Raw genomic sequence first — 22,757 nt, forward strand, 5'->3', positions numbered from 1 at the left:
CAATTTGACTTGGCCTTGGTCAAATTGAGAAAATTCGATATTTCCACATCAACAAACAACTTGGAGGCAATTAACTAAGGTGGCATGGCTCTTATCACTCAGTTAGCTCAACAAATTTGACTTAGTGGGCTTGGAGTTCAATTTGCATGTGTTGATTGTTAATTTATAGCAATCCAGTTCAATTATTTCGAGTTGTACTCAGTTTAATTAGTTCTAACAGTTAATAGAACTAGTTAGAGGTCAATTGTGCAGTGGGACAATAGTCTAACTCAGTGATCATCCAGTTAATTGATCAATCAACCAAAAATAGCTCATGCATGCAAGAAATTCGAATTGCTCAGTTGTGGTGGAGATTCCAAGGCAGTGTAACATCAGTTGTAGACTAGTCTTGAGTGTACAAGTGTTGCATGCAATCAATGATCAATCCTTAGGAATTGCACAATCAACTTGGAGGAAATTCCTGAAGAATAGGGGCCAATTTCCTCATAATTTATGCAGCTCCTCAGGTGGAGGCAAAAATTGACTAAGTTTGGGTTAGAGCTTTTCATTGAGCAGAGAGAACAATTGTTCACTTGCAGATTGAGCTCAAAGAGAGAAAGCAATTGTAATACATTCTGTATTCATCTGATTGATGCAAGCATGCTTAAGGGGATTTTACTAGTTGGTTTCCCCTAGACAAATCTGTGTACTTGTGTATGTGATTGATGCATTTTTGTGAATGTTGTTCTAAATTGTGAATTAATTTCCATAGAGCAGTAGAGTAGAATTGTGTCTCTACTGCAAATGGCCCAATATCTTGCGCCAAAATTCACCATATTTCTTGTCCAAAATAGAATGCTTCAATTGTCATGAATTCAGGCACTATGCTACAAAGTGTCCACACAAAAAGTCTAGCAAGAAGAACTCAGGAAGAGTAGTAGGTGAAGCATTGGCTTCACAGTTCGAGCTAGACTTCACCCTGATCGCATGCATGGCCAGCATTGTGATGGGGAGTGTGTGGTACTTCGACTCAGGGGCCTCATTCCACACAACAAGGTGTAGAGATTTTTTCAGTGACCTGGAGGAGAAATCTAGATGCATATTGAGCTTAGGGACAATGGAAGGTACAATGCTATAGGAATTGGTATAGTAACCTTTAAGAGGGAGTCAAGATTCCCTCTTTGCCTCAAAGATGTCATGTTTGTACTAGGCCTGATGAAGAACCTCATATTTATAGTAGTTTTAGAAGATCGTGGCTATGATGTTATCTTCAATAAAGGGAAAGCCTTCCTAGGACACATAGCTACTAGACGAGTGAAGCAAATCAAGGTTTGTGTGAAGAACCTGTATAAACTTGATGTGGATGATTGTGTTGCATTAAGCAATAAGGCAGAGAAATTGTAGAATCATGATGTCGGTGAACTTTGGAACAAGATATTGGCCCATTTGCACCATGACGCCCTTAAAATTATGTAGCAAATAACCATTGTCCTCTCTAAGGGATCACTTAAGCAAAAGGATGTCTGCAAGGGTTGTGCCTTGGGGATGTATGTAAAATCCACATTCCATGATTGAGACAGAAAAGCAAATGCAGTCTTAGAGAGAGTCCACTCTGATGTTTATGAGTCCACTCTATTGTTTATGGACCCTTCTCAACATCCTCCACTGCCAAACATAAGTACTGTGTTATTTTTATTAATGATTTCTCAAGAAATTGTTGGATCTTCTTCATGCAGAAGAAGGATGAGACATTCTCAAAATTTGTAGAATTTAAGGGAACAGTTGAGATCGGCAAGAAGGTGAATGCTCTCAAGAGCGACAATGGAGGTGAGTATGTTTCGAATTACTTCAAGAATTTCTGTGCGAAAAATTAAGGCATTTGAAGAGAGCTGACAACAACCCACAACCCACAGCAAAATGGGGTAGCTGAGAGGAAGAGTAAGAGCCTTGTGGGAGTTGCGAGAGCTATGCTACATGACCAAGGCCTGCGACTGCATTTTTGGGTAGAGGCATGTAACACAAGAGTCTACTTGCAGAACTGAAGTCCTCATCAAATTCTTGGTATGATTACACCGGAGGAGGCTTTCTCAGAGAGAAAGCTAGATGTGTCTCATTTCAAAATATTTGGTGCCTCTGTTTACTATCATGTATCCAAACATTCGAGGAAGAAACTTGAGCTGACAACAAAGTTGGGAGCTTTTGTGGGTTAAACCGAAATTCCACACAACTATCGGGTGTACTTACCTTCCCTCAGAATGACAGTTATGCGAAGGGATGTAAATTTCGATGAAGAGAAAGAAGTGAGATGCTCTCTTGAGAGGGAGCTAAAAATCCCACTAGAAGATGAGATTTTAGCTCCAAAGGAGGAACCTAAGGAAGTTGTGGAGCAACCACAAATGGAGGACTATGGGAGGAGGAAGAGTGGAGATATCCACTCAAGTAGAAGCATCCAAAAAAGGTAGAAAAAGAGCCAAGGAATCTGATAGATTGGTGTAGAATGCAAGGGAGAATGTGGGAGATCCTTCAAATTTGCACAAGAAAAGGAGGTCACCTGAGAGGTACACTGCCTACAGGGCTCTAATGACTGAGCTTGTAGAGACTAAACTATCCTATTTTGAGGAAGTAGTTGAGAAACCAATTTGGGTTGATGCAATGGTAGAAGAATATGAATCCATTATGAAGAACAATGTTTGAGAAGTGGTCCCAAGACCGACAGATAAATTAATCGTGGGTTCGAGATAGATCTTCACAGTTAAGAATGTAGTAGAGAGAAGCACAGAGAAGAATAAGGCCAAATTTGTGGCCAAAGGATTCTCTCAAGTTAAGGTAATTGACTATGAGGAAACCTTTGCTCCCGTAGCAAGGTATTCCTCCAATAGATCAATTTTTTCACCCGCTATGCAAATGGGGTGGAATATCCACCAGATGGATTTAAAAACAACATTTCTCAATGGTGTTATTGAGGAGGAAGTGTACTTAGATTCTTCAAGCACGTATTTAATGGTTAAAGAGGGAATGAGGTGGCATCAAATTAATGCAAAATTAAATATAATGAAGTCCTCTTGGAGAAAAAGGATGAATGTATAGTTTGAGAGGACAAGAAAAGAGAGGGTAAATTATTTGAATGAAACTAGAACTAGCACTTGGCCACCTCCCACTGCTAACAATTTCTTGGATCAAATTGAAATTAGCACTTGGCCAAGTAGCCATCCCCAAATTTAGACTGTAGAAATCATCTCAATCTTTTCTTAGGCATTCAAATTAGTAGCAAAAGAGAAATAACAAGATATATAATACATTTGGTTAACCTTTAGAAATTTCTTAAGGATTGTAAGCTTGCCAACTAAGGGTAAATCTCAAAACATCCAACTATAAATTTTACGTCAAAGTTCCTATAAATTCCAATCCCATATAGCAAAGAAGTTGACACTGATGGCCAAAGGAACCCTTAGATAGTGGACAACAAATCATCGCATGCCATACATTGCTAAAGATAACTCAACCAATCAATTTTGTCTTCAAGAAGAATAAACTAGAAATTGGACATACAATCACCCACCATAAGTGTAACCACATTGTAGAAAACATTAAGACAATCAAGAGATCCATCCTGAAATCTCTGAAAGCTAAATCGAGAGGAGTGAGTCATTAACAAAGTGGCTTTTTAGCATTTAAATTTTGTTTAGAATGGAGTTAACCATGATGAACAATATATAATAACCATGATGGGGAATATGTTGTCGTCTTTCCTATCACTATTCCATAAACAAAGACATGGGTTGAAACCAAACTCATTTCACTAGGTGTAATTCCCCATTTCATAGGAAAGATCCAAAAAGATCCCCTCACTTTCTTTTTGAATTAGAAGTGATATGTCGAGGCCGTGATTATGAAAAGGTTCAAAATATTGTTCCCTTCTACTTTAAGAGATGTGGCCATAAGATGGTTTATGAGTCTATGGTATAGATGAGATAGAGATTACATCAACACAAAGGAAAGAAATATGCAAAAGCACTTCACTATACCTTTATTTGCATATAATTTTCATACATAGGTTGAGTAGTTGTTGGAATATTCTAACTTTAACAATAACAAACATCTCTAGTTTAATTCTTTAACCTACAACTAAGATATTCCTATTAACACATAGTCAATAACTTTGTACAAATTCAAAGATATCCCTAAATATTACCTATTTTATTTATGTAATAGAGTGTTGTTTTCTAACACCACCTCATAAAGCGACAATTCTAAACTCACAAACAACATAACATTCTTGAGAAGCTATGATTTTTAAAGCCATGCTCTTTAAAATTGATTACATATGAATCATTATATGCTCTCATCTATCTTGGTACTTTCTATGTGGAAAATAAGAGTAATGGTTTGTAGGGGCCATTTTAGGGTAGGTCCCAAATTTGTGATTTTGGGTCCAAAACCTTCCAAGCTAATTTGAGGCATCAAAACAGACATTTTTGGGGTCAAAATTTTATGAGGTGCATTACTTGCAATGGTGCCAAATATGCCTCAATTAGAATTTGCATAAAGAGGTTATGTGTCCTGCAAATTGACCTACCCTATTGACCACCATGGTATCAAGTGGATGCCACATCAACCCTATCACTCACACATTTGGGGTTAGTCACATGTAGACTTTCAAGAAGATTCTAGTGGGTCCAAAATCCCAATACTAATTGAGGATTTAGCTATGCATAACCCCTAACCCTAACTCTATAAGGCTATTGGACTATTCTAAATATTGATCTACCAAGAAGAGAAGCGGTTCCATTCTTTTAGTATTGTTACTGTTCCATACCAGAAAAGAGAATTTGGGAGTGGTTTATGGAAGCATAATAGAGAAGGTACTAGATTCTCTATAGTAGCCATTCATGTGTCAATGTCCAAAGCAACTCTATAGAGAATGTTGCTTTCTTTGTATTTGCATATCTTGATTGAGGAAAAGCGTGTAATGCATATGCCTCACCTTCTAGATGGCTTTTATCTAATATAGGGTTCCCCAAGTCACGTGTTGAATTTATTTGTGTGGAATGTCTATTCATTTTATTTTTATTTCATTTCAATTTCAATTATTTTCATAAATTGAATGCTAAGTAATAATAAGTATGTGATCTAAGGTAATTAACTGCACAATAAAAGATTTTAGTGCATTCTAAGATCTATAGAGATGAACTGTTCCATTGGAATATCTATGGTAGTTTAGAGATCAAAAATAGTTTTGACCAATATGATTCTTTCAAGTTGCTCCCTATTCATCCTAAATGTATACTATATAGTATCTTTGCTATAATCCAAGTTCATAATATCATTCAATGCCAGTTGTGCATGAAATGTCCCCTTGTAAAAGTATGAAAAAAAACTCTCAAAACTTGGATCTCCTATGAATTATTGGCCTATGAACTATTAGACAACAATCCTCACATGCATGTCTCATAACTCCACCAAGGTGTCCCTATTCTAGCTAGATAAAACAGTTCTAATTAATAAGATACCTTCAAGCTACTCCCTATTCTTCTTAAGGTACAATCTCTTAGGTATATTCTAATTTCTCTATATCTTTCGATGTCATTTACACATAAATGTCCCCTTATAAAGGTGTGAACCAAACTCTGAGATTCCAAATCTCCTTTAAGCTATTGGACAACAATTCCCTCCCCTGTGCATGTTCCATATCCAAATACATCCCACAATATTGAATAACTATCTATCCTCAACTAAATTCCTCATGCCTTTTAAGTTTATGCCCCTCAAAACATGAAAACTCTCTTTGTTTGATTCTCATATTTTCAATTATTGGAAGGGGATTAAGAATACTTCGTTATACATCCAAACTAATAACTGCATTCTATCATATTTATCTCAAACACAGAACTGCATGATAGCTAAGGCAAACAACTTATTTCCTAAACTGGGATAGCTATCAGCAACTACTCCATCCTTGTAATATATTTATTAACGCAAACACTCACACCAACGAACAATGAAAAAAGGAATGTGAAATAGATCCACTACAAGAAATGACAAATCGGTAAATTTGCCTTATCAATAAATGTAAATGACAACATTTGTCTTTATGAAAGTAACATGGGAAATCAGACAAACTGTATTTTACCTGATTTCGAAGAATATTAATTTGCCTCGTAAAAATTTCCCGCTGCAATCAATATAATAACCAACCAAAAGACAAGAAACATTCCATTAAGTGACGAACATTGCATCAATTTGTTTGAAGTAACATCGAAATTCGAATGTAAACACCGAAACTCAGATGATTCTCCACCTGTCTTGATTGAACACACTTTACCGCCATTTCAAGAGATTCTTCAAGATCTTCAAACATTTTCAAACTGATTCCTTCAAGCTCGTCACCTCTGATTTGTCATACAACCAGTGATTTTAAATGAAAAGATATTTCATAAATAAATAATATTTAAAAAGTAAGTTTCCAGGAGTGAAAAGGAGTATACAAAAATCTCATTTGAACTTTAAATTAAATTCATTACTGGCAAAAACGAGAAAGATTCTTGATATCCTCTTTCAACTTCTCCACTTCGATTTCATCATCCTGGATGAAAATGCCATGGGACGAGAGATTTAATATGTTATCCAAAGACATTTTTTTCGTGAATACATACCTACATACACAATTAAAAGTCATCATTTCAATTTATTTTTTCCCATTTCTATCCATTCCTCGGTTCATTAATAAAAATGAAATCAGTATGCTCACCTACTTTACATATTATACAATACCTTTCCTATAACATTAATCATATCAAATATGATATCGTCTTAAGTGCATAATTTTTAATCCATAATAAAATACAACTTTTCATCAGTCCACAATTAACTTTTCAGGTCACTTCCAAAATAAACTCTCATTATCAGGTTTTTTACTTAAACATATAAAGTTTGTGGAAAATATAACCGAAAGTTTGAAAAAACAAAATAGGGTAATTATTGGAAAAATACTTGAAAATATTAATAAAATTAAAATATACAAAATATTATATTATATTTTTTTTTAACATTTAAAGCAACAATAACATTAACTAAATACTTTGCTACATAAATATTAAAATAAAACTAGTATACAAGATATCATACATTAACATTAAATTATGTTTTGACTTCTTAATACACTCACAAAATTTCAACGAAAAATATAACAAATCTATTTCATTAAAATGAGTAATCTACAATGAAATCAGAAAAATAAAGTAGTAATTTTTTTTTTCAAGCAAAGGTGATGGTTATAGAAATGACTTTTCCTCTAGAGGAAGAAGACCATATTGCGTGTGTTGGATTTTGTTGACCATTAGAGAAGACACAAGAGATAAACTCAAATGTCCTTTATTACTACTACTAATTCCAACTCACTCATCCGAGTCCCTGAAGGTGCTAGCGTAGACTCACTCCCACTCTCAAAAGTCACGTCCTCTCCCTCCTCCTCCTCCACCTCTCTCTCACCTACTAACTCCTCCATTGCCTCCTCTAACCAATCAAGGTTTGATTCCATGACAAGAATCTCAATTTCAACTCTCCATGCAGTATTGGTGTCAATCACATCCAATGAGATGACGTACATATCAAGTGTTTTATGAAGTTGTTTTTCTCACAATCAGAGATTGTAGTAGATCTAGACCATGTCATTAAGGTGTTGCGTTTCCAACTTGTATAAGGGGTATAAATTATAAACTAATAATTATAATACATAATTTTTAGGTTGATAAGGCATAAAATAACAAATTCAAAATTATGATGAATTCAAAATTCAATTTAAAATTGTTGTCTCGTTACACTTCATGATGTGTATTTTTTCAAATAAGTTATACCCGCATTTCGAGAAGCTACATGTTTGGCTTAGCACTCAAATGACAAGTTCTTGTAGATTGGGTACTCTTGCACCATAGTTTCTCCTCCAGAATATACAATGGATAAGAGAAACATAAGAAAAAACATTGAAATTTGAATGTTAAAACAAAGTATGAAGAGGCAATGAAATTTGAAACAAAATGAAGCTTGCTTGGAATTTTCATCTTATTATCATGGTTAGCCATTTCAAAGCCAAATGTTCCACCTTCCATCTTATATATCTCCATTTCTTTAGAAATCTCAACACGATCTTGCACAGATGGCACCATCGTCTAAACGCAAGTGAGGAAATTATCCATCACCTCAGAATCAAATCTAAAACCACAAGAATAAGAAAATACAAGCTTGAGGTAGATCCCTACAACATGAATGGGGCAACCGAGTGTATTATTTCAGTGCTCATCAACCACTTTCCATATCAATAATCATTTCTCAAACCCATCATATCCCTTATCATTATGATAGATATAGATGGCTTCTTCGGCTCTATCCATGACCTCATACGAGTAGCCGATTATATCAACCAACCAAAGAATCTTTACCGAAAGTTCACTAATGGCACACACCTCCTCCACTCCTACCAAAAGGTTCTCTTGATATAAAACTATCTTGCGTATGGCCTCCTCCTCTGGTTTACGGTGAAATGATAAACCACACCACTCCTTTGAAAGAAACATTCTCTTCAAATTCCACATAGATGTCAAGAAAGATTAAAGAGATATGAAGCTAGTGGAAAAATATGTAATGGTAAGACAAAACAACTCCTTGTTATTGGTGAATCTTCTCATTAGGCTAAGAAAAGATGCATGTTTATATATAAATTTTGTTATGCTCCTAGATAATTCAACAATATCTTTCATATAAGGAATTTTCCCTATATCCCATAACATTAAATTAATATAATGTGCAGCACAAGGAGTCCAAAACAAACTAGGATACCTCAGCATAAGTAACCTACCAACAACGACATAATTTGTAGTGTGCTCCATTATGACTTGGACAACGTTTGTGGACCTACCTCCTAATCAAACCAATACAACAACTTACATAATAATTGTGCATCTTTAATATCGCCTCCTCCCCTAGTTTATGGCTAAATGATAAAGTACGCCACTCCTTTAAAAGAAACATTCTCTTCACATTCCACATAGAAGTCAAGAGGAATTAAAGAGATATGAAGCTAGTGACATATTGTGTAATTGCAGGACACGACAACTCCTTGTTATTGTTAAAAATTCACATTAGGCTAAGTAGATATGCATGTTTATATATAAATTTTGATATGTTTCTAGATAATTCAATAATTTTCTTAATATAAGGAATTTTCCCTATATTCTCTAACATCAAATAAATATAATGTGCAACACAAGGAGTCCAAAATATGGTAGGAAACCTTAGCACAAGTAACCTATCAGCATTGACATAATCTGTAGTGTTTTCCATTATGACTTAGACAAAACATTCTATGGACCTACCTCCTAAATAAACTTATACAACAATTCACATACTAGTTGTGCATATTTAATATGTGCAAATGCATCCACAAATAAAAATAAACAATGTCTTCATGGGACAATTAACGAAGAAACTAAGAAGATTCCTACCCTTTTTATCAGTCCAACCATTTGACCTTTACATTTTGAAGAATAGGTCCTCTTGAATCATCATAGGAAGGGGCATATACCTCAACACAATAATAGTAACAAAATAAATCATAGGTTGGTAGAATGCATTGTTCTTGGCAATGTTGAAATGAATCTCACTTCATAGAAAACACCTACACACTAGTTTGTTAGATTCTTCCTTCTTTATTTTAAGCATTGACTTGATACAAGGCTGTGCACTGGGTGTGGCTCTACAAACAAGAAAAGGGCTAAGGTAAATGAGGGGTTGAACAATGTGGAAGGTGAAGCTAAAGAACCATTTATAGTTCCCTCCACACCACCCCCACCCTCGCCACCACCCCCCCCCCCCCCCCCCCCCAAAGTTATTGTAACTCCCCCCTTACAAATCGACTTTTCATAGCTTTTGTATTCTCTCCAAATATATCGATATCTACAAGTGTTTTATTGGAAATACAAATGATATCCATATCCTATTTGATGTCCTAGAATTTGTGTAAGGTGGTATTACAATGGAGAGATTCCCCTCATCATTTTCTTCCCACATATCTTGCAATTCAAATTTTTTCTATTAAAACCCCCCTCAAGTTCACCATATTCCCATATGGGATCCAAATTTCCTAGCATTTTTAGTCTTCAATGTAATGATTAGACCTAGTGCACAAAAAAGAAATTGGAAAAAATTAAAGTCAACATTCTTAGAATCAAAATACAAAAAATTGCATAATAAATACAAATCTAAATGATACATAAATGGTAGATCTTTTACAGTCTGATAAATTTGGGGATCATATATCCTCCACATTTTCACAATTTCCTTATGTCTTGATATCTCTTTTAGGAAGTATCTAATCTAGGTTATGTAAGAAGATGTCAGATATGGAATTATGTAATTCTTCCATCCTTTTATTCAACTTCTTTTCCATGTGTTCAATATTTTCATTTATCTTCTTTTCCATCCCTTCACTACTTTCAATCATCTTCTTTTCTATATACTCCCTATTTTCACCCATCTTCTTTAACATTGGCTTCATATTATCATCAAAATAATTAGTTGTTATTGACTTACAACTTAATTTCTAAAATTGGTATTCCAATTTGAATATTTAATGAAAATTATCATCCCTTTCTTCTTGAGTCATGGTTGATCTCTCTAGAGGTTAGCCAAGAGAAGTAATTTTTGTAGAACCCTTTGTCATCTGAAAAAATGACAATACACCTCTTTTTTCTCTTCATCGCAATTTTGAATGAGCAAAAACAAATTGTCCATGAAAAGTTACATTTATGGCTAGTTATGTAAGTTTAAAACTTTGATTTGGAGATTTATTTGAAATCAAACTTGATACTAATGTATCTACACAATTGTTTCCTTTTCAAGTTTAAGAATTCATTCCACAACACTCTAATATGTCCTCTCTACAATGCCATAGATCTAACCAAAAACTTTGTTTGGATAAAGTCACGATTACATCCAATTTGATATATCATTCTTAACCCGTCTTATATGGAAAGCTTGTTTGGAATGTCACTTGTCCAATATTTCAAATCTAGTTTTGAAAATTTTACCTAAAAATACTATGGTTTTTCTTCTTTTCAAATCAACTAGTAGCATACAATTTGAACCTTATGATATTTTGATATGACATTTCTACTAATAACACCTATTTGAGACTAGTTTTGAACTAACCAAAAATCCTAATTTATAAAGTCAGAAAAGCCAAAATTTATATGATGTTTACTTATATATGTCTCCTCAAAATCTTGGAAATTGATAGTTTGAAGCTTCATTCAAAAAAGTTATAGCAAAAATCCCTAGATGACCCATTTGAAAGTAGTTTCAATGCTAGTAAAAAATTCTAACTTCCATAAGCTATATCTCAGAAACTATAATCGTAAAAGATAAAAATTTACCAAATCTTATTCTCCATGTTTGCTCTAGATGCTAAAAATTATAGTCTAAAACTTCCTTGAAAAAATGTATAACAAAAATTCCTAGATGAATTGTTTGAAACCATTTTTAGGACTAGTCAAGAGCCTAGTTCCACAATTATATCTAAGAAAGTATAATGAATTTAACCCTAAAATTTTGGTTACAAGTACATCAACAATTATCCTTATCACAATTTGTTGCCTAAAACTTCCAAAAAAATGTTATAAGAAAATTCCAGATTACATTAATGGCGTAAAACCCTATGATCTAGTCTCTAATACCAAATGTTAGGCAACAAATACAAAATAGCTTGAAAATAGAGGGAAAAGTAACTCTAGACAATGATAATTAGACACAATAATGAAATATAAGATTTTGTCAGGAGACGACCTTCTTTTACAATATAAAAATAATGCACATAATGAAATGCCTTGAAGACTAGGTCTCCTTGGTGTATATATATATATATATATATATGACAAATAGTACAATTATAACTAAAGGGTCTACCCCAATACACTAATATAATAGCATAAATGTAGTAACTTAATATATGAGGTTTATCATAGGGCTTTATGTTTAACATAACACTGTTTAAAGCATAACATTCCCTCTTTTTAGCTTTTGAATATAAGTACATTATTATTTTTATTTTATTTTTAGGATTTTACAAAATTTATTTATTTCAAGGGAAATCATTTTCTCTTAACGCAAGAGTGAGAGTAAGGGTTGGTATAGCAATATTCACAGGCACATAGTTGTTACAACAATATTTTTCATCTTCATGTCACTCATAGGGAATTGAACCTAGGTAGGGAAGATAACAACCATTTTATGCAACCACCTGAGATAGCCCCCAATTGAGTTATAAAACTTATTTGTTTATTTATTTTGAACTTATTTTTAATTTCTTGCATTGCAATAATCTCCCCTTTTCATACATATATATATATATATATATATATATATATATATATATATATATATATATATATATATATATATAATTTTAAAACTTATTATATCTTTAATTTTATACATAGAGACACATAATACACATACTTTCTCTCTCTCTCTCTCTCTTTCACACACACACACATTGGAAAAAAACCTTGTCTTTTCTTAGTTAGAAAAAAGCTCGTCTTTTCAACCTCTAAAAACTAGAGTTCCTCAACCTTTTCTCTATGCAACTTTGCTATTGAGTTTCTGTGAATTCAAACTTTCTCTCATTTCTCCCAATTTTACTAGTGTTCTCCTCACTAACGCTATTATTCTTCAACATATTGTCCCAACAAATACCTTTTTCTCCATTGCATTGCAATCAACAACTCTAAAAAACAACACCACTTTGGGCCACATTGCAATGACATTAATTAAAGGAAATTTCTTTAGTATCTCCATCCATTAGAAATGATGGACACCCTAGTTTCTACTCATTTGTCACAGATTGACTATAATTGTATTTCCGATGTTAACACGATGGTGCAAACCTTTTCATAGCTAATGCGCGTGCACCCTTTTGTTGCTTCATTAACTGCTTTATTCATTTGTTGCAAGTAAGGGGAACACACCAAATTGAATGCTACCTTGTTTGCATAGATGCAATGAGCTATATACTCATCAGCTACTTCTTTTCCCTCATTATTGAATGTTGCTTCAAGAGGTCCCATAGTAGGCCTTCTATTAGTTGTGTATATTTAATCGTGAAAACAATGGAGGCTTATTTATAGAGTCTTGGACAAAGACTTTTCCCTTAGAAAGTATCTTATCAACAACTTCTTATAAAGATGCATACAAATTTAGTTTTGTGGGACTTAAATCTATCCTAGATTGGTCATTTAGACCATTTAGAATAGTGCATACCAACATCCTTGTTGGAATATACAAGAGAGATGACCCTTCACCCTAGTTTATGATCCATTTCAATCATTATTGCATTCACTACATGTCCATCTATATGAAACACTCGAATAGATTTTTGCCAAGAATTTCCACGTACTACCATAAAAGAGATTTTGGGTCTTTATAGTCATTAGATTCATGTGGCAAATTTGGCTCCTCAATATGATCATGTTGTGATGGTTGCATGCCCAAGTGATTCATTCAAGAAATTAAGTGAGACCTCTGTAACGAAGTGGACAACCCATAACTACGCTTGTTGGGAAAGGATGGAACTAGCAAAGTGGGATGGAAAGAAGGCAGACAATGTTGGCAAAGTTGTCATTGATAGCAAAGGCATTGAAGGATTCCTGTGTCATCCATTGTATTGTGAAGCAGTTGCTTGTGAACATCCACAAAGATAAGTTTGAGGTATAAACAATAGTCGATTTAAAGTTTAGGAGATGCCAAAGGTATTCAACATTGATGTTATTGAGTATGTATTCAATAAGTATGTGTTGTTTCCACTATGTATGTATTGTTGATCATGTAAAGTTGTGAGTGAGTATGATGCTTGTCAAAGGTATGGCCTTGTAGACATTGTAACATAAATGCTTGCAAATGTTGTGATGTAAATGCTTGAATATGTTTGATGAGCCAAAATAGTGTTGATGGTGTGCCTGAGTTGAATAGTAAGCAAAAATTAGAATGAAACATAGTGTATGCATCTTGTCAATAAGTAGACCATGTATATTCAGGAATGATTTTTAAGAAAAACATGTATGCATCATATAATGTGCAAAAATAAATCTACATTGGAGTTGACTTATGCAATCGTTATTGTTGGCTTGTATTACTCTAGTTTTTTTAATAGTACGAGGTCCATTTGTCTTGACTTGGCCTTCAAATTTGAAAATGACGAGGTAGACTACAAAGATCATTGGAATACAAAGAGGCAACCTTTCACTTTAGATTTCTGCATTGGAATACAAACAATCAACAAACTATGTATATAAAAAAATGTGTTTTGAATGATAGAGCTGCTAGTGAATTTGAATTTTTGTGAGAACTACTTTATGAACTAACTGGAAAAGAGAGAAAGAGGAAGAGGAGTAGATGTGAAGAAGAATTGAAGAGGAAGGGAAGGAGAAAAACAATTGTAACTAAGCATAAACAAAGTACAAAATATAGACAAAGATATGGAGTTATTCAGAATTAAAGATCAAGTAAGCCAGCATATTAAAACTTTCATGTATCAAGGGATTGGTGTCTCCTTTCAGGTAGTAGCATGAAAAAGAACTGGTTGAATCCTATAGTGGAAGTGGGTGCCTCCAGTAAATTGTAGCTTGCCGAAGAAAAACGAGGTTGAAGCCTCCTGTATGTAGGAGCCTACAAAAATTGTTGTAAGTAGGAATGGGTGCTTCCAACAAGTTGTAGCTTGCAAAATAGAAGAGATGTTGAAGCTTCCTGTAGGTGGGTGCCTACAAAATTTGATGTAAAAAGGGAGTGGGTGCTTGCACTTACATCACAACAAAAAAATTCACGGTTTTTCCCTTTATGGGTTTCCAGTTATATCTGGTGTCTACATGTGCTTCTTTTATATGTTGTGATTTAATGTTGTTTATATGTTAAATCTGCTATTCATATGATGTATTGTTGCTTATCTAATTATTCTGATTAATAATAAAAAGAAAAGTAAAATTTGAAAAATGATGACCATGTTTACATTATACTAATTCACCCCCTCTCACAAGAGTCAAGTTTCCAACAATTGGTATAAAAAGAAGTTCTTTCTATATCAGCAAAACACTAGAACCTAGACCCAGTTGAAACATGGATCATCAAAGTGTGCCTGTTCTAAGTGCTGCAAACTTTCAAGGATGGAGAGAGAAGGTAAAATTTAAATTGCTAGTGTATGGATCTGATGTCTGGAAGCTAGTATGCAATAGATATAGTAAAGGTTCCCCGTCAAAGTAAGAACAACAGTCGAATGCCTAGGCTAAATGTACAATTTACAATAGACTCCACAATATAGATCTTGAAACAATAATAGATCTCAAATCTACAAACGAAATATGGGACAAGTTGCAAGTCATCCATGAAGGAGATACTAGTAGCAACAATGGAGAAAAAGAAAAGAAGAAGCAAAAGGCCTCTTAGAAAGAAATTGTCAAGCCATATGAGATTTATTCTCCTAGTGAGAAAATAGTTGATTGTCAAAACAAGAAGACAAATATAAACAAAGCTAAGCTTGACTCATCCTTGGTTGAAATAGAAAGACTTCCAAGTGAAAACAAAGATCAAAAGAAATTTTTGCAGCTATGTGATGAGAAAGAACATGATTTCAAAGAAGAAATCATTAGCATGAGGACACGGTTGGAAGAAGTGAAGAGAGTTGAAGAGGTAATAAACAACTGGCTGAATGAAAGAGAGAAACAATGTGAAAGATTAGAAGCAAAGGTTGTCTCCATGAGAAATGGGTTATAAAAGAGTAGATCTAGCTCAAAGTGATCTATAGGAAATAATCAAGTAGCACCCAAAAGGCCTATAGCAGAAGATGGTAGCAACATGATTAGCGAGGAAGCAAGAAAAAACAAAGGGCAGAACCAGTAGTAACGGAATGAGTAAAAGAAAGTGTTATTTGCTAAAAGTCCATCTACTTCTAGAGATGAATCTAACAAGCTTGCAAGATTCCAAAGGAGGAATAACGAATCCTTTTCCCCCTAAATAATAGTATTCAATGTTAATTTTGCAATAATTTTGGACATATTGTAGCTAATTGTAGGAATAGTCAAATCAAGGATAATCACCAAAATATGCAGTAGAAAAAGAAGTCCTCTCAAGCAAGAAATCAAAGAAGATCATTCCTTATGAGAAGACCATCAACCATCAGGTACACAAATCCTTTTTGTGGCTATTGTTATTCATGCAAAAAAATTTGCCATAAGGTTGTTGATTGCAAACCCTATGCAAAGAAGAGTAGGAGTGCACTGTATGTTGAGAGAAATTCATATGTTAATAACAACATGAAAAAACACAAGTCGTTTCCCCCTTTTGTTGGTCACATTAGATGTTATATATGTGACAATACTGGTCACATGGCTAAATATTGCAAATTTTCCAATTCATTAATGCAATTTAGACAAAAGGAGAAGATCATACAAACAAACTAAACAAAAAACTAGAAGGTGGTCCAAAAATAAGAAGGAAACCCACCAAAGTTTGGAAAAAGAAGAGAAAGCATCTAGTAGCTTCAATAAAAAATCGAAATCAGTATGATCTTAGGGGGAGCTGCTCAAGGAAATGAAGGCACCCATGAGCAAAGAAGAATCTAGCCTGCTTATATTAGAGCAGTATTCATGTGAAAGTTGAAGCATGTGAATCTACATTGATGGAAAAAAAATTATTCACAATGGAAAGAATTAAATTCCAAGAGTGACAAGGACACATATTGTCATATTTCTTATGTTTACATGGCACAAGGAGAAAATGAGCCTTCATTGTGATCCCCTAGCTATACAAGCACACATAAATATAGTCCAGGCATCCATGGACTCTCTACTTCTCTTCAGTATATATTAATAGGTATTTGGAATCAGTATATAATGACAGATATTTGAAATGATAGTGGAACAATTATGGTATAGACCGAACCGTAGAATATACACAAAGCTTTTGGTTATGCTTGGCATGTGCAAGCAATATCAGCATACAAATTCACTTTTTCAGCTTATGATTGAAGAACGGTTAGATCCAAGTATTGACTCCGACCAGGCATTTATTGTTCTAAAGGAAATAAAGAGAATTCTTCTATGCAAACATGATGTATTCACTTATAGCATACTTGTAAAATATTGTGTTTAATATTCCCGGTTTGATCATGTTGACAAGCTACTCTCAATAATGTTGAGAAATGGAATCAACCCCAATACTGCCACCTATAATACAATTTTGGATGCATATGGTAAAGTTGGTAAATTTAAAGATACAGAAGATGTCATTTCAAAGATATTGGAAGATCAAGATTCTAATCTCGATGTGTGGACGATTAATGCAACTGTGAAGGCTTTTGAAAACACAGGTCATATTGGCATAATGGAAAAATTCCTATGAGAATTTTCAAAATGTCGGAGTTTAGCCTGATGTTAAGAACATTTAATATCTTAATGTATGCATATCGATACAAAGGCAAAAGTCTCAACTGTGACGTGGATAACGGTAATTTGTAAGCCTGCTTACAGAGTGGAGCGAATGAGAGAAGAACTTAGTGGTAAAAGACGTTGTCTCTTGACGAAGTCCAAAGGTGTATCAAACGGAAAGCAGCCGTTTGTTGGTATAGTGATTGGATACAAGAAGCTATCGAGCTTGGACTGAGCTCATCAACTTACAGGCTTTAAATGTAGAATCTAATTTAATTAATGAAAAATATGATCGACAATTACGTTCTATTAGTAGAAGAAAAAGCCTATGCCAATTAACTCCCATCTATACTTCGGAATGGTCAAAGTGATTGAATGAACGAAAGTCATTGGCAAATGTTTCAGAAGATTAGCCTGTATACATATCTCTGGGTATGGATGGACGTGTTTGAGGGAGTGGAGTTGTTTACCCTTCATGGAATGCATTTGTAGCCCCCAACTACTACCGTCAAAGGGAATTTGGTCTGGTGTGCTTGCTGGAATGAATCTAAGAGTTTAAATTATCTTGATCTTATACCGCCAAATAAAATGGTTCTTGATGACTAAAAGAGACTATTCAAACACGAAGACTTTTTTTTGAGAGGTTGCTATTAAAGGGTTTTAGGATATGTATGATCCAAAGAGATATTCCTTGTGATTCTGTGAGTACAAATATAATGACGAGAACCCACAGGATTCCTGTAGCGCATGGATCTTGCACGCAAGTATGCTTTTGGAAAGATGCTTATCACTGGAAAAGGATTCTTTTAACGTCCAGGGATTATGGCTCTTTTGTAGCCCAAAAATTCCGAAGTTCGTTATAGACGGATGCTATGATAGAATAAGGTTGATATCAATGATGATATATTAAATAAACGTAAGAAGTGTTGGAAATGTAGAGGAGGAAAGGCACAAAAATTCCACACAACACAAACACGAGTTGCAGCTCTTGTATTGAACATACAAACTTCATTTGATTACAATAAATTCAGTGAGGGTTATTTTTATTTTTCAGTGAGCAACTCACTCAAAATAACTTCAATATACAAACACACACTATATTTGACTTTTCCCAAAATAAGACTGAACTTGAACTCACTCACACTTGACTCAATTAACTCACACTCTAAATTTAGACAACTCTTGCATGTGGGAGTAATTACAATTTCCAACACTCCGCCTTAATTAGGACGTATGACTCAACATAACTCAAACATGACGACTCAACTATCCCTGCTAAACTTACAATAGAAATTGACTCAATCATCACCCAAAGATGCCTATTGGTCTAAGTCTCAACTAGTATCACAATGACTCATCTTTTAGAAATTTCTTTTTCGTTTCTTCCAAATTCTATATCTTCGAAATTGCTTCATTCTCTGTTGCACTTTCTTGTTGTAGGATTTCTTCACTTGTTGTTGCTACAATTTTTCTTTGCTTTGCCTAGAATTTTCTCTAAAAAACAATCAGATCCTGTCTTCTACAACTTTTTCTTCAAATATTATTTCAACTATGCAATGTTGTCACAAATCTCCATCTTCAAATTGACTTTTTTGCTCTACTTCTTTTGCTTCATATTCCAAACTTTCTTTCTACCATATTTGTTGATAGTAGAGTCTTATCTCTTCTTGACTCCATTGTTGAAAATTTGTTTTAATGCATTCTTCCTTGTTTTTAGAAACATCCATGTCCTTCTCTTCACTTTCATCATCAAGTATTGTTTCTTTTTGCCTGTAGTCTGCACACTCAAGATCATCATTAGGCTTATACGTAAAATCATAATCATGCTTCTTTTTCTTGTTCACCACTTCATTTAATTTTTTTATTCTAGCTATTGCTCTAAGACTCTTATCAATTTGTTCAATTGGCTTATTAATCCATTCTTCAATGAACATAACTCAAACATGACGACTCAACTATCCCTGCTAAACTTACAATAGAAATTGACTCAATCATCACCCAGACATGCCTACTGGTCTAAGTCTCAACTGGGCTCACAATGACTCATCTTTTAGAAATTTCTTTTTCGTTTCTTCCAAATTCTATATCTTCGAAATTGCTTCATTCTCTATTGCACTTTCTTGCTGTAGGCTTTCTTCACTTGTTGTTGCTACAATTTTTCTTTGCTTTGCCTAGAATTTTCTCTAAAAAACAATCAGATCTTGTCTTCTACAACTTTTTCTTCAAATATTATTTCAACTATGCAATGTTGCCACAAATCCCCATCTTCAAATTGTCTTCTTTGCTACTTCTTTTGCTTCATATTCCAAACTTTCTTTCTACCATATTTGTTGATAGTAGAGTCTTATCTCTTCTTGACTCCATTGTTGAAAAATTGTTTTAATGCATTCTTCCTTGTTTTTAGAAACATCCATGTCCTTCTCTTCACTTTCATCATCAAGTATTGTTTCTTTTTGCCTGTAGTCTGCACACTCAAGATCATCATTAGGCTTACATGTAAAATCATAATCATGCTTCTTTTTCTTGTTCACCACTTCATTTAATTTTTTTATTCTAGCTATTGCTCTAAGACTCTTATCAATTTGTTCAATTGGCTTATTAATCCATTCTTCAATGAGCTTCAAATTTGCATCAAGGTTATTAGCAAATTTGTTTTCAACTTCTGCTCCCATGCTATTTTTAACACCTCCATATTTAAAAACAACGTAAACAACATCTTTGTTATGCTCTTCAGTGATAGATTCCTTCTCTAACTCTTCCTTCTTTGCTTTCTTTTCCATTGCATGGAGGTTGTCTTCCACTATCATGTTGTCAGTGGATATTCTCATAAAAACTCTTCAATCACTTTACCTTGTTCTTGTTAATCAGCGGCTACTAGATCACATACTTCTTCATGGATAGTTCCAACTGCTTCATATCTTGCTGCTACAGTGGCAACTTCAACTTTGAATTCTTCATCAAACACGACGCTTACAATATTGCCACAATCAATCCATGATTCACAAATTTCATTATCATAAGTTCATCCACCTTATGGTTGGATATCTAAGCATGCATGTGCTCATTAACAATTTCAACTTCACCAAATTCATCAACTATGGTTGGATTCACCAATTCACATCTCACTTTGCAGTGATCATCCACATGTGTTTCGTCACAGTGGGATTCACCATCATCTGCACCATCCATGTTAAATGAAGTCCTTGATCATTATATGCTCTTTCTGTGCTTCACACACAAAGGCTTCAACTTCTCTCTCTATAATATTTGTTGCATCTCCATCATCCATATGCATGTCTGCATAATGAGTTTCACTTTCATGGCCTTCATGACCATCATCCACTTTTGAGTGGGATTCTCCAAGCTCTGTTGTCACATGGGGGCGTCACTGATAAACCAATATTATATCACATGCGTTCATATTAGGGCATTCAAAATGGAAAAATTACAAAATAGTATATTGGGCTTATAATGAGGGCCTAAAGGGTTTTAATATACCATACACTAATATATATAACCTAAGGTATTGTTTATACAAATTTTTGGCCAAGCGGAGGGAAAAATACACCATATTTTTAGAGAATGTCAGAAGCACCGTAGCTACATGTCACCTGCAGAAGGAAAGAGTGGGAAAGGTCGCATTTTGCAATCAAGCCTCTCTGCAACCCTAACCCTTTCTGCATTTCTAAGTCTGAACCCTAAGCATTTCTACATTTCTATCTTGAGAAAGACACGAGTAGCAGAGGGAAAGAGTAGGAAATGTGAGTGGGAATGGTTGCATTTTGCAGTCAAGCCTCTCTGCAAACCTAAGCCTTTCTGCATTTCTGAGTTTGAATGCTAGGCCTTTTTGCATTTCTAGCTTGAGCAAGGCACGAGCAGTAGAGGGAAAGTGTAGGAAAGGTCACATTTTTCCGTCAAGCCTCTCTCCAACCCTAAGCCTTTCTACATTTCTAGCTTGAGAAAGACACGAGCAAGACCACCTTTCTACCTTTCCATCTTGAGCAATTTTTTCCTACAAGACCGCCTTTCTGCTTTTCCAGCTTGAGCGAGACCTACTTCTTTCATTCGAATCTCTGAGCCTAGTTTTCTTGCTTCTACAACCAAGAAACACAACAACTAAGCTACCTCGTTTCCACCCACCCAACTACTCTCTTGTTCTCATTCTAGAGGGAGACCATAACCCAAAATTAATGTGTTGTGTCCAGCTACTGTAACCTTCATGATCAAGGATTTACAAAATGATGGGTTCTACGAACACCTAACACAAATAGAAGAAGAGGCGAGGAGTCTGCTTGTGGAGTGCAATAAGCGGTATTAGCAGTTGATTCAAAGTCTTGCCTAGCGAATCTCTATAATATACAAGTATATCCTTAAATAATGCTCTTGGCTCCTTCACAAACATGATCACAATTTTGACTTCTTTTAAGAAAAATTGATAGACTTCAGGCCTCAGAATTTCAGCTTCTTCAATTTGGATTTTGACTTTGCAAAACTTGCTCAGAACTTTTTTCATGTAGCTTGAGATTCAAAACATCGGTAACCTTTGACAGTGGTCTAAAAATAGGATTGATGCCCAACATATCCCTTCAACTAATGCATAGGAGTGTATCTTTTGGGGATTTTCCTTTTAGGGCTTATGCATGAACCATACACAAATTTCGAACTATAGACAAAGGGTTTTACTCCTTTCTAGGATTGATATAGTTTCCAATAGGAGGGCCTTAAGTGTCTTGAAAAAATAGAATAGTCCATTCTTAATAATTTCACTGATCAGTAATGTACATACCAAAGTTTGCATAGATTTTCATAAATTCAGCAATTTGGAAGCTGCAGACCTAGTGCGCACCTTTTGTTTATCGCTCCAATGTGAAGAGGAGCGACTTATATTACGCTGCTAGATAATTCGTTTGATTCTTCACAAATATGTTCCTTATGGCTTTGCTCTACTAAAGAAGGTTTGGTCTTGATTGTAAAGATAAGAGGACTTTGTTGATTTCTTCTTTTCATTGTCCAAGATTTGGGGAAATTGGTGTGCAAAACATAAATGCTTGTGTTCCTCTAGAGCAATAAATTCATCATCAAGGATTTCATAACTTGTGTAATGCTGATACTCATTATCCGAAATGCCAATGTTTGGTGCAAAATCCTTATTGTTGTCATATTTGGAGCAAAGTCTCTTGTCCTTGGAGGGATATTCTATCCTCAATTCTTATGACAAGTCTAGCAAAGTTAGTTCAACATTGTTATAACATGACGCAGTCTCAAAACCCTCCTGACGGATGCTTGTGAAGGTCTCAGAATCAGATTTTCCCTCTT

At 34.5% G+C, this 22,757-nt stretch overlaps 1 protein-coding gene across 2 annotated transcripts in view; it reads right to left on the bottom strand.

Moving 5' to 3' along the window:
- LOC149167907 (MADS-box transcription factor 23-like) overlaps positions 1-22,757 on the bottom strand; it is a 482,219-nt gene that overhangs the window by 111,067 nt on the left and 348,395 nt on the right. For both annotated transcript variants that reach the window (XM_089431614.1, XM_089431615.1), the window contains exons 4-6: positions 6,501-6,562; positions 6,278-6,368; positions 6,110-6,151 (exon numbers count right to left, since the gene is read on the bottom strand). In XM_089431614.1, the coding sequence (XP_089287740.1) occupies positions 6,110-6,151; positions 6,278-6,368; positions 6,501-6,562 (195 nt within the window). The remainder of the gene's footprint in view (positions 1-6,109; positions 6,152-6,277; positions 6,369-6,500; positions 6,563-22,757) is intronic.

This window comes from Pinus tabuliformis, chromosome 5_1 (genome assembly GCF_031772625.1).
Source record: "Pinus tabuliformis cultivar Carrire ecotype Pingquan chromosome 5_1, CPIR1, whole genome shotgun sequence".
Lineage (NCBI taxonomy): Eukaryota > Viridiplantae > Streptophyta > Pinopsida > Pinales > Pinaceae > Pinus > Pinus tabuliformis.